Genomic DNA, 19,342 nt, shown 5'->3' with positions numbered 1-19,342 from the left:
CTTAGAGAATTGAAGTTTTCACTAACCCCCAGTGAAATAGGATATAGAACTAGTATTGATAATAATAAAAATTGAAATTGCGTCTTATAATTCCTTATAAGGAGCCACTGTAGAGGTGGAATGTGGAAGGAGGACAAATAAATTGGCCTATAGCATTTATTATATTCCTAATTATTATCATAAATCACAATTTATAACTTTACAGCACCTGTATTGAAAATGGTATTGGTAATAAGAATAAAATGAACTTGGTGAAATTTATTTGTCTGTGAATGCAGATGATATTAACATCTTTCAATAAATTCAAAAGATCATTCTATAAAATAAAAAATAAATAAATACATACGACAGAAATTTCAACAATTTAATATAATTGACTCGATTGGCATGAACAAAGAAGGATCATTGACCAATAAAATGCTTTAAAATCAGTCCTTCTCTACAATTAAATATGTGTACCTATAAATGCTATGTTTGTTTGTTTTGTTTTGTTTTTATTTGGGGGGGGGGGGGGGGGGGGGGGGGGGCGGGCGGGGCGGCAACTAAGACTAGGTACTTCTCTCCCATTTATCGACATGTCTTATATTTCCTATAACCTGAGAATTATTGGATGGTTGATCTCTTGATCTTTAAATGGTATTTCTTTTAGTTCAATCAAGTTTTAACATCACTCAAAAAAATAATTAAGGCCAAGAGAGTGGTTGAAGTTGAAGGAAATTATATAAAAATGTCCGAGAACCATTTGTCCAATGTGCCAAGATATCCGAAGTCTCCCACAGATGCCAGCATGTGATTCCCACTAAATAGTAGAAACTTAGATGGTTTCCAATAAACATGTAATGTACAGTAGCACACAGAGAGATGATTTTGGTTTCACGAAAAAGGGGCACTTATAACAGTAGAAAGATTAAATATTAAAACCAAGCCGCCCAGGACTGAGAGAAAGTGAATAACAGACAAAGGGGACAGGAGAGATATATCTAAAGCACTCATCAGTCACCAGCTTTATCTATTAAAGTATTGCCTTTTAGTTGTGACATACAAATATAAATAAACAACCACTTAGCCTAGCCTTGATTGGAGAGACTCTAAGAATGTCAGAATGAACCCCTACAAACTTGGAGTTTATGAATCTATTTATGTAACTTGTTTACACCGGGGCAATATAATACTTCTCGACTGCTTTCAATAGGTGTTTAACCTAACCAATCATATTAATCTCTATTCCACAATTCTTCACAAAATAGCAAAGTGGTCAATAAAACTGAGTATATGCAGTTTTGATTCAACTGCTGTGATATCTTAACTTCTATGATAAACTTTGGTCTTTCAAAAGTTAATGAAGTAATTTGTGTGCAATAAACTGACATTTGCTCATCATACCAATTACCCAAATATCTTTACATTTTAACAAACACCTTAAGTAATCATATCACTAAGAAATTCATCGCATTAAAATGAAAATCTTATGAGTACATCATTATAGCAGAGCGCTGATCCTTTCACACAAAAATGATGTTACAATCAAAGATTTAAGGACAGCATTTTATGACAAATACTCTTGAATGTAATTCAAATAGAGGGAGCAAATGACTTCCATGAATATGAATATGAGTGGACATTCATATATAAAGGTTTTGAGTAATAATGAAAAAAAAGGTGAAGGGAATCAAGAAACGTTGTGGTAAACAAATTCAAGAGGAATTCGATTTGTTAACGACAATGTTCTGTCCATGATGAGGTGGTATGGTAAAAATGATTAAAAAGATCATCTGTAAATCAATTTATGGAATAAGTCTAAATGAAAAGTCAAGGATCTAGGAAACTAATATACCAGGGAAACAAAATTACCTAAATAACAAGGAAACACAGTTATCTAAGGGGAATGATAACAACTAGACAGTGGTAACAATTTTCCAATATTGGAAAACTTGAAATTTGTGGGCATTGGAAAAAAGAGTAGATGCTGTAGTTCAGATGAATTTGGTTTATTTATGGATGGTAGTTATAACTTTGATATGATGTATGGAATTATTAGTGAAGGAAAAAAAAATAGAGTTGGTGTTTGTTTTTTTTCGGACTGAAATATATCACAACTATTTTAACATGATATGTCATAATGATGGGGACAGAGATAACAAAGTGAAAATGGAAGTTTACAATAGCTGTGAGAGGTCTTTTGCCACCTGATTTTTGGTGGCAGTTATTTCATCACTATAATAAAATCATTGATCATACAAAATTAAATTCTCTAAAAAAACAACAAAAACCCAGGAAAAAACACCAGCTTTGGATGTTGAAAAATAACATCATTTTAAAAGTGAGTCAGATCTTTTACTTAGGTATATTAAAATATTTAATAACTTTATAAATATTCCTTGTGCTAAGCAAGTTGATAATTAATTGGGCTTAATGGGATGTCACTTAATTTTGCTTTTCATCTGAAATAGGCAGTTTTCAAATGTTATTTCTCTGCCATGAATAGAATTAAAGATCAGTTATATTTATACCATTAGTGGCATTAAAACAGTAATTTAAATTGGGTAGATGTTTCAGAAAATTTGGCAGTTGACCAAATAATCACCCTATAATCTGTCATATTCAATTGAAGAGGCAACCAAACAACTTTGTTCCAATTTCTATTCATGTTGAACGCGAGAGATAAATAGATCAGTTCTTATCTATTCCTTTTTCTTCTCCTCTTTCGACTTGATGGTTTCATTCCGCATGTCCTTATTCTCTTCTTCCTTCTTTGGTTCTCTGGATGCGGCTCTTCTCATGGCATCCCACATTCCGCCCATGAAGATGGCACAGAATAGATTCTCAAGGGGACTGAATGGATCGTGGATGCCCAGAACGACAGAGGAGATCTTGAAATAGATGAAAAAGAGGACCACACCGAAGTAGATGAGAGGATGAGGCACTGCGATCAGGTTGAGACGTTCACACAAGAAGATGATGGAAGTCACCAGTGAGGCTTTGGTTGTGCTGAAATTTGATCAAGAAGTGATTTTACTCATGAGACAAATAGTAGCAGTGATGCAAAAAGTCGATGACAGAAATTCCTTTCACATCATAAATGAGAGTAAACTATCAATAGTTAAAGTAAATTTTGGGATGTGACATAAAATTAAACATAAATCAGAGCCTTATAATAATCTTACTCCCAAATTTTGTTTTAAAAAAAGAATAAAATTGAAGTTCAATTTTTGTTCATTTTGTTTGAGTGTGTGTGTGTGTATGTGTGTGATCTCAAAACATTGTAACTTATTGCGTCAAAAGGGAATTATTTCAGGGGGGTTTCTATTTTAAACATTAAATTGGTAGTATTAAAATTGAGTTTAGTCAATAAGCTTTGTGAGGACAATTGAAATACCAACCTACTTATAGTGACAATAATTAAAATCTCATATTTCTGGCCATTTTAGCTATAAAATCGATGTTTTGGAACCTGGTAACCCAGACATGAAACCAGTTTGAAGCAGAGATGGGTCAAACAATGACCATCACTTATTGAGTTGTAAAGTACCTTGAGCCTCCTAAGAGATGCTTGTGAGCTAAAAATGAGCTGAATTGAAATCAAGTAAATCCCTTTTCAGTCTTAACTTGATTTTACAAGTGACATACGACAGGGGAAAGGCAAAATTACATACTTGGCTCTGTGTATTGCCATTATAATCATTATTTGATAAACATTTTAAAAGTTTTTGGATAAAACCTGCTAACGGATGGTTCGACCACTACTAAACATTGCCATTTAGCCCATTCTATCCCCTCGATTATCTATTTCCATTCAATGAAAAGTCTGGAATACATTCCTTAATTTCATAACTACCTTAAGTATTAGTACATGCCAAGTCCATGCCAAACAGACAGATAGGCTAGTCCCACAGTTAGTGAGCATTTATTACAACATTTTGAGACACTGATGAAGGAATTGTAGCACAACACCGCATTTTTCTCAATTGTCTATGTTAAAATTGTGAGTAATACTCAGAATCTGTGGGCTGTTTGCTTCGGTTTTCTGCAAGTACTAAAGGTGGCTATGGGCCATCAATTGATATCAGTGGCAAAATATACTTTATTTTTAAATTTCTAGTCAAAAATAAAACCACTGAAATATTTATGCGACTAGTCTCAATTAAACATACGATAACTTACGTAATTGTAAAAGTGTATGCATTGTATGTTGATTGAATAACCCGAGACTCGTACTATAAGATTATAGGAGAAAAAAAAGCATCCGTGTCCATAGCTTGCTAGGCACAGCAATAAGAAGTGACATGATTATTAGGTGGAGACATCAATTGTTGAATCAAAGTTCCACTATATTCCTATAATTTATGCTTCTAAATATTAAGATGTCCATTGAAAAAAATGAAATACTTACAATGACGGCATCAAAATCTCATTATTGGCAGGTATCCATATTCCCCTCACAAGTCTGTCGATTGTCTTCATTATACCGCTTCCAGCACCTAATAAAGAAGCCAAAAACGGATTACTGATAATTGACATCCATCACAAACATAGCTAAAGTGTTAGTGCCACATGATAACAAACACATATATACAGCTTTTTCTTTCAGTGAATAATCGCTGAGTGGAATGGACTGCTGAATGATATAATTAACACCCTTTATGGTTTTTTTTTTGGTGAGTGTATCCAGATCTAGATGTCAACAAGTTAGAACAGATAATTTTTTTATATCAAGAAAGACAGATTAATCTCCAAAATTGCATTAAATATTTAAAGCAAATCTTTGTTGGAGCATTTGCCACAAGGCAAAAGATGAAAAGCTTCAGAATTCTTAGCATAACATGCTGGCGGTTGTGTTGAATCTGTGCTGAAAAACATCACTTAGTTATTGCTTTGTATGATACCAGTTCATTACATTTAAAAAATGACAACTCGGTTGCATTTAATTTGTAGATCAGTAACTTATCAAATCAAGCTCACAGTTCCCAACATTTTGAAAAGTTGAAGTTTTCATTAGTTTTTCTTAAATCAAGTTCATAGCTCCCACTTTTATGGAAGCAAAATGTCTGCTGTGAGAGGACATTTCCTGGTGCACCAATATTCATTTCTACAGTATGTCAAATTTTGTGTTGGTTTAGAAAAACGTGCTTTTGTCTTCAATGTGTCAATATCAAAGGAATATTTGAGGCCTTTGTAAATCCTTTTAACATAACCTATTCTGCCCTATAAGTGACCCCAAGGGTGCCAGAATTTGTGCAAAGCAAAAAAAGTGAATGTTTAAATTCAGTTTGACAAGATTTTTAGTTTATTCATTGCTATATGCTTATCAAATTAATTTCAAAACACTTAATTTCAAATTTTAGCAAAAATGTATCCATCCAGACATCTGAGATTTGTTGACCGTCTTTTCCAAAAACAACAAAAACGAAAAGTTAAACAAAAACAAAAATAGATGCCCAGTAAAATTAAAACATAAAATAAATATTTGGGGATGGGACAGATTGTTTTAAAAGGAAGAGGATCTCCATAATAGTATAATTAGTCTGTGTTCACTCTTGAGAAAGTCTTGATGACATCACCGAGAGAATCTGACCAACACAAAATGTCCCTACAATGAGACGGAATAATTCTAGTCCTGATTTGTCTATGGGTGAGGCATTTAAAACACACCTCCCCACTCGAATGAAAAGTGAATGGCTATAGGTAGTGATGTATATTGTTAGAGGTTAATGGTACAAAAAGGATGTCGTACACACAACTGCTACTGTATGAAATGGAAATATGGGCCCATATGGCCTGCTTGGGGAATAAATGAAACATATTGTGGAGTGGATTGAACATATTAACCATGGAAATGCGCTTTATAGATGTTGATATTTTTTATTTATTTACCTTTGATGGTGCCAATCAAGACGATGATGAGATAGGAGCTTGGGTACATTTTTGCAGTGACAAGGACACCATGGTAGACCTTATGTGCTCGCTGTGTCTCCTTCAGGATGCAGATCATCAATTTGACGGGGAGGAATTTGCTGATTTTGTATACCAAGTCGAAGGGGGAGAAGTTAACCAAGTACCTGATTGAAAATAAGATAAATATTTAGTAAACTTGCTGATTAATAATAAATATTTAGATCATTCAAATCCATTGCTAGAATATGGACTGCAGGGTTCATATGTCCTGATATTCCTCAATGTTGGACATTATATTAATCTTTGAAAGGAACGGGAGTGGACGAAAGTGAAAAGGAGGAGGGGGGAAGTTAGTGGAATATTTGATTAGAGAAAACTCTCTTTGTTGATCAGTCTGCTCTGAAATATCTGAAATATCCTTTTAGAATAGGAAAGACTTAGTCACATAAGCAATCAATCTAGGATATCAGCACCATTTCTTGACAAAATTCGAATTCCATATTATTATATATCTGAACAGAGGCCACACCATTTCTGACCAAAATGCAGTTTTAATTTTGTAATTATATATCTTATTATCTTGAATGGTCCAAATTATTCACATTTGATGGGAGGTTGGTCAAAAATAAAAAACCCAGAGAAAATCACTTTAAAAGACAAGACATGTCTATAAATCATTACATATTGCCTAAACAATATCATTACAATAACACTTGCACACCACATTCATACTCAAAAATAAATAATAAAGCCCTTCTGTAACACAAACCAATGATTTTGACTGTATTTCCCCCCTTTTTGCCCTACTTCACTCTGTGACACGATACTTTATATGGAGGAGGTTCCTGTGCGGCTTCGTCTTTGCTGTCCAATTGTCCAAGAGAGTAATGGTGCAACCAGATCTTTCTCATACTGTAAATTGTGATACAAAATTTAAAGAAAAGCGCGACCAGTCTCAAGACTTTATTGATGATATTATTTCAGACAGGAAAGTAAATGGAATTTGGGACTATTGTTTATTTCTGCTTACTCGTTTTGTTTGAATACATATGCATGCATAGTCATTTTATTGACTTGATGTTAGCTTGTATTCATGCACACTGACTTGCATTCCGTAGATCTAACAAAGGCAAAAGGAATTAATATGTAATGCATTCAGGTTTTGAAACATTTCGGTCCTCAGTGCTGAAATTAAATCTACCACCTTCGAGGCAGATTTTAGGTTTGCATCGGTAGAACTCAAAAAAAAATTACTGAAAATCAAATTATCTATAAGCTTCGATAAGCAAAATCTGTGAGTATGTAGTTGGATGGATACTAAAAACAATGAAGTGAAAAAATGAAAATTATGCAGATAACGATTTTTCACCTTTATTTGCTCATATCTCAAAACTAGCTTGCGCGACATCCAACGGGTTTTACCAGATCATCTCACAATTGTGTAATTGTGTACACTTCGAGCAACATTCAGATTCAAATTCAGAAGATGACATGAGACTTGGCTATACTTTAACAATTTCAAAATTTCTTGAAACTGAATGACAGTTGAGGTGATAATGGTAATACTAATACTGATTGTGAAGATGAGAAGGATGACAAAACGGATAAAAATGAGAAATAACTCACCAAATAATGGATGCCAGTGCAACACTTTGATGGTCTTTGAATGGATTAATCACAGGTTCTCCGAGAAGAAAGTTTGCCAATATGCTTCCAGCAAAACAGATGAGCATTGAAGACAGCCAACTGGAGAGAGGATGTCTCCGAGGGAATGGTGTGTTTGGTGCCGTGGAACCTATAAAAAAAGGTTTCAGAATTTCATACAAATAGATTGGTTAGAAAGTTGATAGGGTCAGAAATTCAGTGATATGACCAGACCTTTATAGATATTCCATTGTGGGTAAGGCATGTACTAACAACACAACAAGCTAAGCTAGAGTGGTCTCGAGTTATAGCGCATATAAGTTGATTTTTAAGACCGATTGGCCCATGCGTGGTTGGTATATCACTTTTTCTTCTAGAAACATCATTTAACTTGCATTTGCAATGCAGCACTGTGGCAGAGTCCTCAATTATCTAGCATTAGCATGCTTTCTATACTTTTTTTTATTTTCCAAAATAAGCTCCCAATGGGAGTTTGTTGTTCTTTTGTTTGCTTTTTTTCTTCAATTGAAGCAAATATATATAACCGGTGTGACTTTTCTTCAACTGTGAATGGATTTGCTTATGATTTTTATTTAAAATGTCAAGGTCTCCTTTAGACAGAACGATAATGCCGATGCAATCAAAAGCATTATTATTATTAGGCAGGACTAGGACTGTGACTGAGCATTCAGTGAATAAATCTCTTTTCATTTGTTGAACTTGGTTGACGAGACGAGACTGCCAGGACTAGACACTCGATCTGAATCTGACTAGCAGACATATCTAAGTAGAAAATAAGGGAGGCCTTCCGAAAGCTCCTACATCCCCAGTATTTAGGGTTTGGGAGAGGGGGAGATTTTTTTTTTTTTAAAAGTTTCCCCCCCTCCCTTCTAGAACATTATATTTTAAAAAAATACTGTGGATGTTGGAGCTTTCGTACGGCCTACCGAAAAGAAAAATTTGCTATAGCATAATTATGTTTAAATAAAACACGAAGCACATTCAACACCGATGTAGAAAGCCTTGGATGTTTTACTCACTTTGTTGTGGCACGATATCCTCTCTCACCGAAATGCACATCAGCAGATAATGAGCTGCGTCGAAGTACGGATACATCTTCAGCTTGGTAACCACCGTTGCAATGTTCATGTATGTTTGGGGATCCATCTTTAATGAAATAATGGTAAAAAATGCCGATACGAAAATGAAACAAAATGGCACTTGGTTGGATTCCTCCCCTCGATCCGAGTTTGACTTTGACTCTCGTTGGCTTCCTCCCCCTTCTTCCCCTCTTCCTGCAAGCAGAAGAAACGAGGCACCGTAACCCGTAACACAGCTGAATCAACACAGAGAACCCGGTACACTACACAGGTGTCTGAAACGCCGCCAGCTCTTATGTGCCGTGCTTTGACCCTATTCAGGTCAATGGTCAATGTTAAAGTTCAATGCCGAAAAAGTGGGCGTCAACCAAGTGCATTCATTCAAAATGCAAAATGCTATTTCGGGTTATTGTTTAGAAGAGATAGCAACATTTTTCAGCATATAATCATGGTTCTCTAACATGCTCTATGCCATGCGCTTGACAGTAAATACTTCCACAAGATTCCACTGAAAATGTTCCGTTAGTGCGAGCAAAACTTAAAACTGCTGAGGGTATGGAACCGGTACAGCGGCAGTGCTTTTCATATACACTACAACCAAGACAGTGAAGGGACATTCGGAGCACAAGTGCAAAACCCTGGTACTCAACATTAAAAAGAATACCATGTCTGTAAACAACAAGGAGACTGAATAAGTTGACAGTTCACCTACCTGGGCAGTGTATCAAAAGATGAAGGGGGCTCTTTCTACATCAAGAATTAGACTCGCAACATCATCAAACAAGAAATTTCATATCTGAAGGACGACTGGTATTAAGCAGGAAGTTTTTTTTTTGTTTTTTTTTTTAAGGGTTTTACGGCGCTTGCAACACATTAAGGTCATATCAACGCCAGTAAAAAGGAAGAAAATGGGATAGTAAAAATGTTCTAGAATTACAATTAAAGCAGCCAAGAGAAAGTAAGACAAATGGGAACTGGGAACAAATAGGGATCAGATGTAGAATCCAAGAGCATACCACCAATGTACTTAGTTTGAGATCACCTATATGTCTCATCCGGACACAAGCACAAAATCCAACAAAGAGGAATACACTCAAATGCTTACATTATACATTCAAAATAACAAATATAATGATACATAACAGAGAGATGATTTACAAGGAAAAAAATATCATCTCCCAAAACAATAATAATGCATTTGACTGTTTCCCTCCCAGCTAGGACTCCGACCAGGGCCAGGAAAAAAACAAGTAATCTCATTCCAAGACAAAGACAGAAAGCATGTTGGAAAACAGACATAAGTGGATAGAAGACACAGTATGTACCTCCCTGTCCGCTATGGGAGGTCAGGATCCCCACCCAGTTAAGCAGGAAGACATTGTTCTCCCTTTTCAAGAGTTTTGTCCTTTCAGTATTGCTATATGGACGTGGGACATGGAAGTTCGACAAAGGAGAGAATGTGTTCTTGAATTATACTAGATGCAATCCCCAATAGATCCTGCTATGGTGGATTTACACACGAGTACAATATATTCAAAACTAAAAAACTATAATAACACAAACGAGAGAGAGATTGTTTGTTTGTTTTTGAGGGTTTTACGGCGCTTGCAACACATTAAGGTCATATCAGCGCCAGTAAAAAGGAAGAAATGGGATAGTAAAAAGTTATAGAATTCAATTAAAGCACCCAAGAAAGGTAAGACAAAGAGGAATTTGTTCAATAGGGAACAGATGTAGATTCCAAGAGCACACTATCAAAGTACTTAGTTTAAGATCACCTAAAAGTCTCATCCAGACACAAGCACAGGTCCCCACTAAGAGGAATACACTCAAATGTTAACAAATCAAATATAACATGTAAATAAAACATAATACAGTACATAACAGAGAGATGATTTACAAGGAGAAAAATATCATCTCTCAAAAAAGATATTATACATTTGACTGTCTACCTCTCAGATAAGAAGGATCCCCACCGGGGCCGGAAATTAAAAAAACAACTGAGCAATCCAAATCCAGAAGAACAGAGAGCAACGTGGAAAAGGGAAACAGATATGTAGGGGGATAGAAGACACAGTAAAGTGACGTCTCTGCCCACTGTGTGTTTGATTTTAAGGGTTTTAAGGCAGTTGCAACACATTAAGGTCATATCAGCGCCAGTTAAAAGGAAGAAAATGGATAGTAAAAAGTTCTAGAATTACAATAAAGCACCCAAGAAAAGGAAAGACAAAGGGGAATTGGTTCAAATAAGAAACAGGTGTAGATTCCAAGAGGGCACTTTCAAAGTACTTGGTTTAAGATCACTAAAAGTCTCTTCCAGACATGCATAGGTCCCTTCTAAGTGGAACACACTGAAATGTTTTACAAATCATATATAATATAAAGAAAACATAATACAGTGCACAACACAGAGATGATGTACAAGGAAAAAATATCATCTCCCAAAACTAACTATACCTTTGACTATTTCCCTCTCAGCCATAGCATCTGGCCAGGACCAGGACAAAATCAAGTAATCTCATTCCACGATAAAGACAGAGAGCAAGTTGGAAAACATATATAGGGGGATAGAAGACACAGTAAGTACCTCCCCGTTCACTGTGGGAGATCAGAAGACACCATCCAGAAAACCGAGTTGAGGTGGCAAGTCACAGTTGAAGATGGATGCTGTTTTGTTTGTTTTTAAGGGTTTTACGGCGCTTGTGACAGTTTTATGTCATTTCAGTTTTAAAAAGGAAGATCATAGAGGAAAGTTGTAAATACGAAGTTGAATGCGCTGAAGAAAAAGGAAGACAAAAGGGGGGACTGGTTTAAATAGGGAACAAAGATTCCATTATCAATCCACCAATGTGCCTATTTTGATATTATTACCTAAAAAAACAATCTAGACACAAAGGATCCCGCTATGAAGGAAACACTCAAATGTTTACAAAGTACACTATGCATTATTCAAATCAAATGATAATAGAACACAATTGTAACAGAGAGATGTTTTATATGAAAAAAAAAAAAAAACATCTCTCAAAAAAAAAGGCACCATACACTTGAATGTCTCCCAGCTAAGGATCCCCGCCAGGATCAGGAAATAAACCGAGCAATATCAACCCAAAAATACAAAAACAGAGAGCAACATAGAAAGGGAAAACATGGGGGGGGGGGGGGGGGGTAGAAGACGCACAGCAGCAAGTGAATTCTCTTTCCACCATGGTCAGATGATCCCACCCAGAATGATGGATGATGATGATGATGATGATGATGATGATGATGATGATGATGATGATGACAATGATGATATGGATAAAACATATTTCAAACAAAGCGTAAGATGATGATGCTATGTATTTAAAAATGCTTTTATTGTCAATTTAGAGAAGGATAATATTGTTCCCTAATGCAATGAATAAATACACTTCGTGAAGGAAAACAATTCACATGAAATGTGAGCAAAATATCAAAACATGTGTATTTAAAACAGACATATTATAAAATGTATATAATATAACATATGGCGATAAAGGCATCAAAAAGCACCACTCAACAAAGAAGTACAAAAACAAAGAGGAAGTCCTTTTTGAAAAGGCAAGTTATGGGTAACATTCCGTTATTGGGCAAACGATGCTCAATAATAATAATAATAATGTACTTTATTCATCCAAAAGGAAATGTGAAATGTAAAACATAGGAAACTTAGAGAAATATAGTGGACTTAGTCTTATTCAATGTGATCAATCAAACCAATAAAATAGATCAGCTTTAAAAAGGGACCACCCAAAAAAGTATCTCAAGGCATATTACGTATTTTATTAGTTGAAGCTGTTATTTTTGCATGTCACTCATCTCCTTCATTCAATATATGTTGAGGTGAACTCTAGTAGGTGCATCTGCCCGATTTAACAAAGTTGTAATGGACAATATTTTGCATCGGTTTGAGAGTATTTCCATTACAACAATGAGACCATAACAATTTGGACTATCAGACCTGCAAATAAGTACAGGTCGGTTGGGGTGAGCTAGATGAAAAAAAAAATAAATTGAAGTAATCAGAGACAGGAAACTACATTATATATATATATATATATATATATATATATATATATATATATATATATATATATATATATATATATATATATATATATATATATATTTATATATTATATATATATTTTATTTTTTTTTGTGTACACTTTAAGAATCGATACCCATTCTTCTTCAATAATACACAAGACTTAACCAAGATTTCATATCTCTGACTACAAATTCAATTTCCACCATTTATTACACCCCAACATAATACCGTTTAGAGGTGGTGAATCACATTTGTCACCCACTCTTTCAAAACAGATATATTGTGTCGGGATGAATATGACCCTGGAAAGTGAATTTAGAGTTTTTAAAAAAAATACGAACTTTGGGTCTTTTGCAATGCAAGAAATTCTATTTATTCTGTGGCATAAAGAAAAATAAGTAACCCTGAGTTTTGTAACTGTTGCTAACAAAGTACCTAGTTCATCCCGACATCATACCATTTTGAGATGGTGTATCACATTTGCTCATTGCCATTACATCCCCACAAACTCGAGGCTTCCTAGTTTACCAACTCTTCGGATTCAACGTGAATATTAAAAGAATAAAGATTTTAAACATTTACAAATTAATTGCTAATACTGCCATGATTAATTGCTAATAATTCCTTGCATTCGAGAAGTCTCTAAAAATAATGAGAACTGTCCTTAATCATAATGAGGCTCATTGACCTTGCAAGATTCTATGCAACCGTTTACATCCATCAATTAAACTGACTTACTATTACATATTAAGTATCGTAACTGTTTTAACCTTATATATCTTTTGCACCTTCAAAAATCCTTTGACATCGGTGATAACAACCATCCATAAGATAAAAAAACCCCATTATACCTCTACTAAAAACGTTGAATAATTAATATACTTTTTAAAGAAAACAATAAATGAAACAGACATGATCTGTTTTTGTTTTGTTTTTAAGGGTTTTACGGCTCTTGCAACACATTTAGGTTATATCAGCGCTAGTAAAAAGGAAGAAAATGGGATAGTAAAAAGTTCTAGAATTACAATTAAAGCACCCAAGAAAAAGTAAGACATAGGGGAACTGGGAACAAATAGGGATCAGATGTAGATTCCAAGAGCATACCACCAATGTACTTAGTTTGAGATCACCTATAATTCTCATCCGGGCACAAGCACAAAATCCAACAAAGAGGAATACACTCAAATGCTTACATTATACATTCAAAATAACAAATATAATGATACATAACAGAGAGACGATTTACAAGGAAAAAAATATCATCTCCCAAAACAATAACTATGCATTTGACTGTTTTCCTCCCAGCCAGGACTCCGGCCAGGGCCAGGACAAAACCAAGTAATCTCATTCCAAGACAAAGATAGAAAGCATGTTGGAAAACAGATATAAGGGGATAGAAGACACAGTATGTACCTCCCTGCCCACTATGGGAGGTCAGGAACCCCACCCAGTTTTGCACCTTTGAATGAAAATTATTAGAAAATTTGGCTATAAATCTAACTTTATATGATTTTGAGTTGCATCTAAAAGTAAAAAAGTCTGATTACATTTCATCAAAGCACATAATATTAAGATTTAAAAAAAAATCCTTTGACATCGGTGATAACAACCATCCATAAGATAAAAAAAAAAATTATACCTCTACTAAAAACGTTGAATAATTAATATACTTTTTAAAGAAAACAATAAATGAAACAGTCTTGATCTAAAACAAACCCCATCATATAAAACCATGGGCACTCGGAAAACATTCAAAGTCATCAACTGACACTGGTCTTGTATCGTAAGTAGCTGTAGACATAATCTATGGCAAGAATCAAAATTGAAAAGAATACTTACATTATCATTACAATAACATTAACAATTTTTTTAAAAACATAAAAATTACGCAGTGCAGCATTATTATGTACCATCACCTAGCATTCCATGAAGGAATATTCATTATTCATCAAACAAACATCTGGTTTGTTTTTTGTTTTTAAGGGTTTTACGGCACTTGCAACATATTATGGTCATATCAACGCCAGTAAAAAGGATGAAGATGGGATAGTAAAAAGTTATAGAATTACAATTAAAGCATCCAAGAAAAGGTAAGACAAAGGAGAATTTGTTCAAATAGAAAACAGAAGTAGATTCCAATAGCACACTGTCAAAATACTTAGTTTGAGATCACCCTAAATGTCTCATCCAGACATGAGAACAGGTCCCAACTAAGAGGGATACATTCCAATGTTTACAAATCATATACAATATGTGAACAAAACAATACAGTGCATAACAGAGAGATGATTTACAAAACAAAATATATCATCTCCCAAAACTCTAACCATACATTTGACCGTTTCCCTCCCATCTAGGGTATCCAGCCAGGGTCTGGACAAAACTAAGTAATCTCATTCCAAGACAAAGACAGAAAGCATGTTGGAAAACAGATATAGGGGGATAGAAGACACATTAAGTACCTCCCTGTCCAATATGGGAGGTAAGGAACCCCATCCAGACAAACATCTGGTATCAAACAGGAATCACCCATGTTGTCAAAAGTGAGCAAATTGGGGGTTAATCATGTTGCCCAAGGAAAAAAAAAAACGAAAATGCCTGAAGCAGGGGCTTGAACCCAGTACCTTCCAGGTCACAGTACAATGCCTTTACCACTCAGCCATCTCACCCCCACATTAACAACATTTAGTAATATATTGTAAAACATAACTATTCAAAACGGATTTGTTACAATACTCTTATAAAATCGATTATAAAAATAGATGGATTTCGGTGGGAAAGATTTTGGCATTGAATTATTCATGTCAATTTGCATATAATTAATGAAATTTGTCCTAAAATCATTGGTACTATGTGGAATGGATTTCACTTTAAATATAATGGCTTGAGGCTTGAGACAAAATAAAATATTTTAGTAATATCGGCACCTATGATTAAAAAAGAGGATGGTATAAAACAAACAGGGCCCCATGTAGATATATACCTTTTTGGATAAGCTACTTTAGTAGCACCGTGTGACTAGTGTATTCCAAATTTAGAAACAATAAGCGATTGGCGCCCCATCTTGATAGATATTCTAGAGTGACATATGATCAAACTTGAAGTGAGCAAAATATTTCTTTCTATGTAAAGAGTATGATAATCAATTTACTGTTATAAATTGTAAATAAGAGACCTTAAATCATATCTGTCATGTTGTTGATTTCATTGTGATCTACTCAAAAAAAAATTATGGGCTGAAATTGAGACCAAACAGTTCCATTCAGGTCATCAATGCAGCACTCTTGGGTCATAGGCCATTCAGAAAAAAAGTAAGATAAAGAGAAACTGATTTAGGAAAAATAAACAAGTTAATAATAGCAGCTATCTACCCATGCCTAGAGATAAAAACATTCAATCACAAGGAGAGATAACTTACTGATAAAATAAATATGTATCACAGGAAAAAAACAAAACAACTCTCCATACGATTGTTTCCTCAAGGTAAAGGATCCCAGTCAGAGCCAAGGTAAAACTAGGCCATCTCATTCCAAGACAAAGATTAAATCACTTAGAAGGAGACATAGGAAACTAAAGGGTAGAAGAGCCTCTAACTGTAGCGCTAGCTAGCCATTGCCCACTTAAAATTTTGAAATAATACAGTACTCACTGTATTTTAACACATCTCTTGGAAGAAGCCAAAAAGCGTACAAGAATCTGAGTGTGCCGAAATCAAATTATGCTCATGGGAGGTCACTCAGACCCAAGGTGCTGTTTTGTAGTTTTGAAAATTTGGAGAGTTAGAACGCAGTGAGTATTGTATAGATTATCATCAGCTGTCATTGATGCATCGCATAATAATAAACCATATTTCATTTTTCAGTAGCTTGAATAATCAATTGAATAGTTTTAAAGACATGTAAGCTATCCTGTAATTTCTCAAAATGCATGAGTTCACTTTCTCTTACTTTAAAATAAAAAAGATGTCCAAGTCAAGTTTCGTTCAACAGACAATGTCACTGTTTCATGTCAACCCTTTTATAAAAACTGAACTATCTTTAAATATGAGGTTTAATATAGTGACAGATTTTGGAAAAACCTTTATATAATGCAGGGGTTCCCAATAGCTTAGTTGGTAGAGCATGCTTTACACGCAACGGGACTAAGATTGATCCCAGGTGTATTAGAGATTTTTTTCTGACCCCCCCACCTGTACACTACACCCAGCAGTGATTGGGTAGCTGGTACTGTTAGATCAGGTAAAAGGTACTTTGAAATAGAATAGTGTCCTATCCAAAGGATAGCTAGCAATTGCCATTGTCTGTTTGTTTTTAAGAGTTTAACATCGCTTGCGAAACATTTAATTCATATCAGCACCAGTAAATAGGAAGAAAATAGAAGAGAAGAAAAATTCTAGATTCACAATTAAATGCACACAAGAAAGGAAATACGAAGAGGAATTGGTTCAAATAGGGAACAGATGTAGATTCCAAGAGCATCTATCAGTGTATTCAGTTTGAGATCACCTAAAAGTCTCACCCGGCCACAAACACAGGATCCCACTAAGAGGTACACACTCAAATGCTTACATTCAAAACAAGTATAACAATGCATAACAGAGACATGATTTACAATGAAAAAAAAATATCATCTCCCAAAACTTTAACTACACATTTGTCAATTGATTGTTTCCCTCCAAGCCAAGGACAAAACCAAGTAATCTCATTCAAAAACAAAGACAGAAAGCAACTTGGAAAATAGATATAGGGTAGTAGACACAGTAAGTGCCTCCCTGTCCACTATGGGAGATCAAGAACCCCAACCAGGCTATTGTGTCCCATGCTATAGAGACAAAATAAACTTCGGCTCCTTGGGCCTAATGGCTCTGAAGGGCTACGACTTACATATGTCGGAAAGCTCACTTGTCCTTTTAACAGACCAATTAATAATGAATCAATAATATCTAGTAAACAAAAAAAGGAAAGTAAACAATGTGCAACAAATCAATGGTGAATGTGAATTTTGTAAATAGTAAAATCAAACATCAATTAAAAATAAGCTGTATCAAAGAAGAAGAAAAAAGAAGAAGAAAGACGATGAGGAGGAGGAGAAGTATAAGAAAAATCTTATTTTTTTCTGGTTTTACATTGTAATAAACAGTATCAAATACAATTAATTTCATTCAAAGTATTATTTGTGGTACCAACCAAAAATACCCATCACCATCTATGCAAAATGGTTTAAAAAAAAAAACAAAAAAAAAGCGAGGAAAAAAGCTCAATATTTCACAAAGCAATTAATATTTATCATTCTCATGATTCACATTCACTAGGAATACAGTTTCCATTTGTGAACCACTGTGTCAATCCAGTATAGTGCTTGAGTAAAACTGAATCTTAAGTTAAAATGATCAGAAATATGAAATTTTGGGACTTCACACTTTACGAGGCTATATCCATTCTCCTTGATCAGACATGCAAACTTATCCCAAGTTTAATGTTTTTGACTATAATTTGATTGTCAGCATCTAATTCACTGTAAAGTAATACCATTTTAAGGGCAGCTTGACATTGGAAGATCAACTTTAAGTGATATCATAAAAGAAAAGGACTGATGGGTGAGTGTGACAGAAACATTAAACAACACTCATAGGAAGTGTGTTGAGCACAAAGACCTGGAAGATGCTGTTACCAGAAAACAGCTGGCTATCAATGATGATCTTCTTTTGACCAAGGTCAAAAAATAATTCTAAATACATAAATATAACAATTCTAATAAACTACACATTGGCAAACGATAAAAGCAGGAATGTCCTTTTGTTGTTTGTTGCGCTGATAGGCTTAGATTACTGCAGTCCGAGATCAAAACTACATATGCAACTTTAAAGACTGATTCATCTATCCATATGTCTCAGTGATCCAGATAAAATGCTGGGAACGGAGGTGTTTGATTTATAGAGATGTAACTGGTTTTTTTTCCCTTGCTTTCACGGTCAATCAATTGTACTCAGTTATTAACAGAAAACAGTAATGTTGTTGATTAGATGCTCTATCTAATATTTCAAGCACAGTTGTAATTGAAGAAAGATTAATCATACAACACTCATTAACAATATAATTATCAAATTGTTTATCTGACTTCAGCCCTGCAAATAAATTGCATGAATACAACTATTTCACAAAACAATAAAAAAAATAATTTTTAAACGTTCAGCCATTAACATACTGCCCAAACCATTTCAGGAATTCAAATAACAGATACTAAACAGGCTTACCACTTTGAAAAATACCATTAAACCATTTGCAAGAACAAACACATACAAATACAGCTATATTTCTTTGAGCGAAATACAAATGGAATGAAATACTACCTGACATATTAGACAACAAACAATGTCAATGCAGTTTTCACATACACGAGAATACCAAAAATAATGAATGACTACCAGTGTGACAGGAATTTGCTTTGTATGATTTATTTGTGATGACAGTCACCAGAATGTTGTGCCTTTTATGACCCGAATTTGATCTATTTTGTATCAACAATAACTACATTTTCCCCATGTATGTCTATATAAAGGATGTTCAGTCTAGACTGAGCTGAAGTAATAATCACCTTGCCTTCCTCTTTTTAAAAAAAGTAGCAAGGCATGCTACAT

General features: G+C 34.5%; 1 protein-coding gene and 1 long non-coding RNA gene across 2 annotated transcripts; both read right to left on the bottom strand.

Annotated features, from left to right (window-relative positions):
• Positions 1-516: 516 nt before the first annotated feature.
• Positions 517-8,842, bottom strand: LOC144970628 (trimeric intracellular cation channel type 1B.1-like). Its single transcript, XM_078910453.1, has 5 exons — positions 8,577-8,842; positions 7,519-7,687; positions 5,872-6,056; positions 4,391-4,478; positions 517-2,988 (listed from the first exon to the last, which is right to left on the bottom strand). Exons 1-5 carry the CDS (start codon positions 8,701-8,703, stop codon positions 2,682-2,684), a joined length of 876 nt encoding a protein of 291 aa, XP_078766579.1. The 5' UTR covers positions 8,704-8,842; the 3' UTR covers positions 517-2,681.
• Positions 8,843-12,801: 3,959 nt separating this feature from the next.
• Positions 12,802-19,341, bottom strand: LOC144970622 (uncharacterized). The gene is made up of 2 exons (XR_013644999.1): positions 14,165-19,341; positions 12,802-13,493 (listed from the first exon to the last, which is right to left on the bottom strand). It is a non-coding gene; the product is annotated as an uncharacterized LOC144970622 (long non-coding RNA).
• Between the last annotated feature and the right edge of the window lies 1 nt (position 19,342).

This window comes from Berghia stephanieae, chromosome 1 (genome assembly GCF_034508935.2).
Source record: "Berghia stephanieae isolate SIO BIC M18660-M18661 chromosome 1, UCSD_Bste_1.3, whole genome shotgun sequence".
Classification (NCBI taxonomy): Eukaryota; Metazoa; Mollusca; class Gastropoda; order Nudibranchia; family Aeolidiidae; genus Berghia; species Berghia stephanieae.
This window is presented reverse-complemented; position numbering and strand designations above follow the sequence as displayed.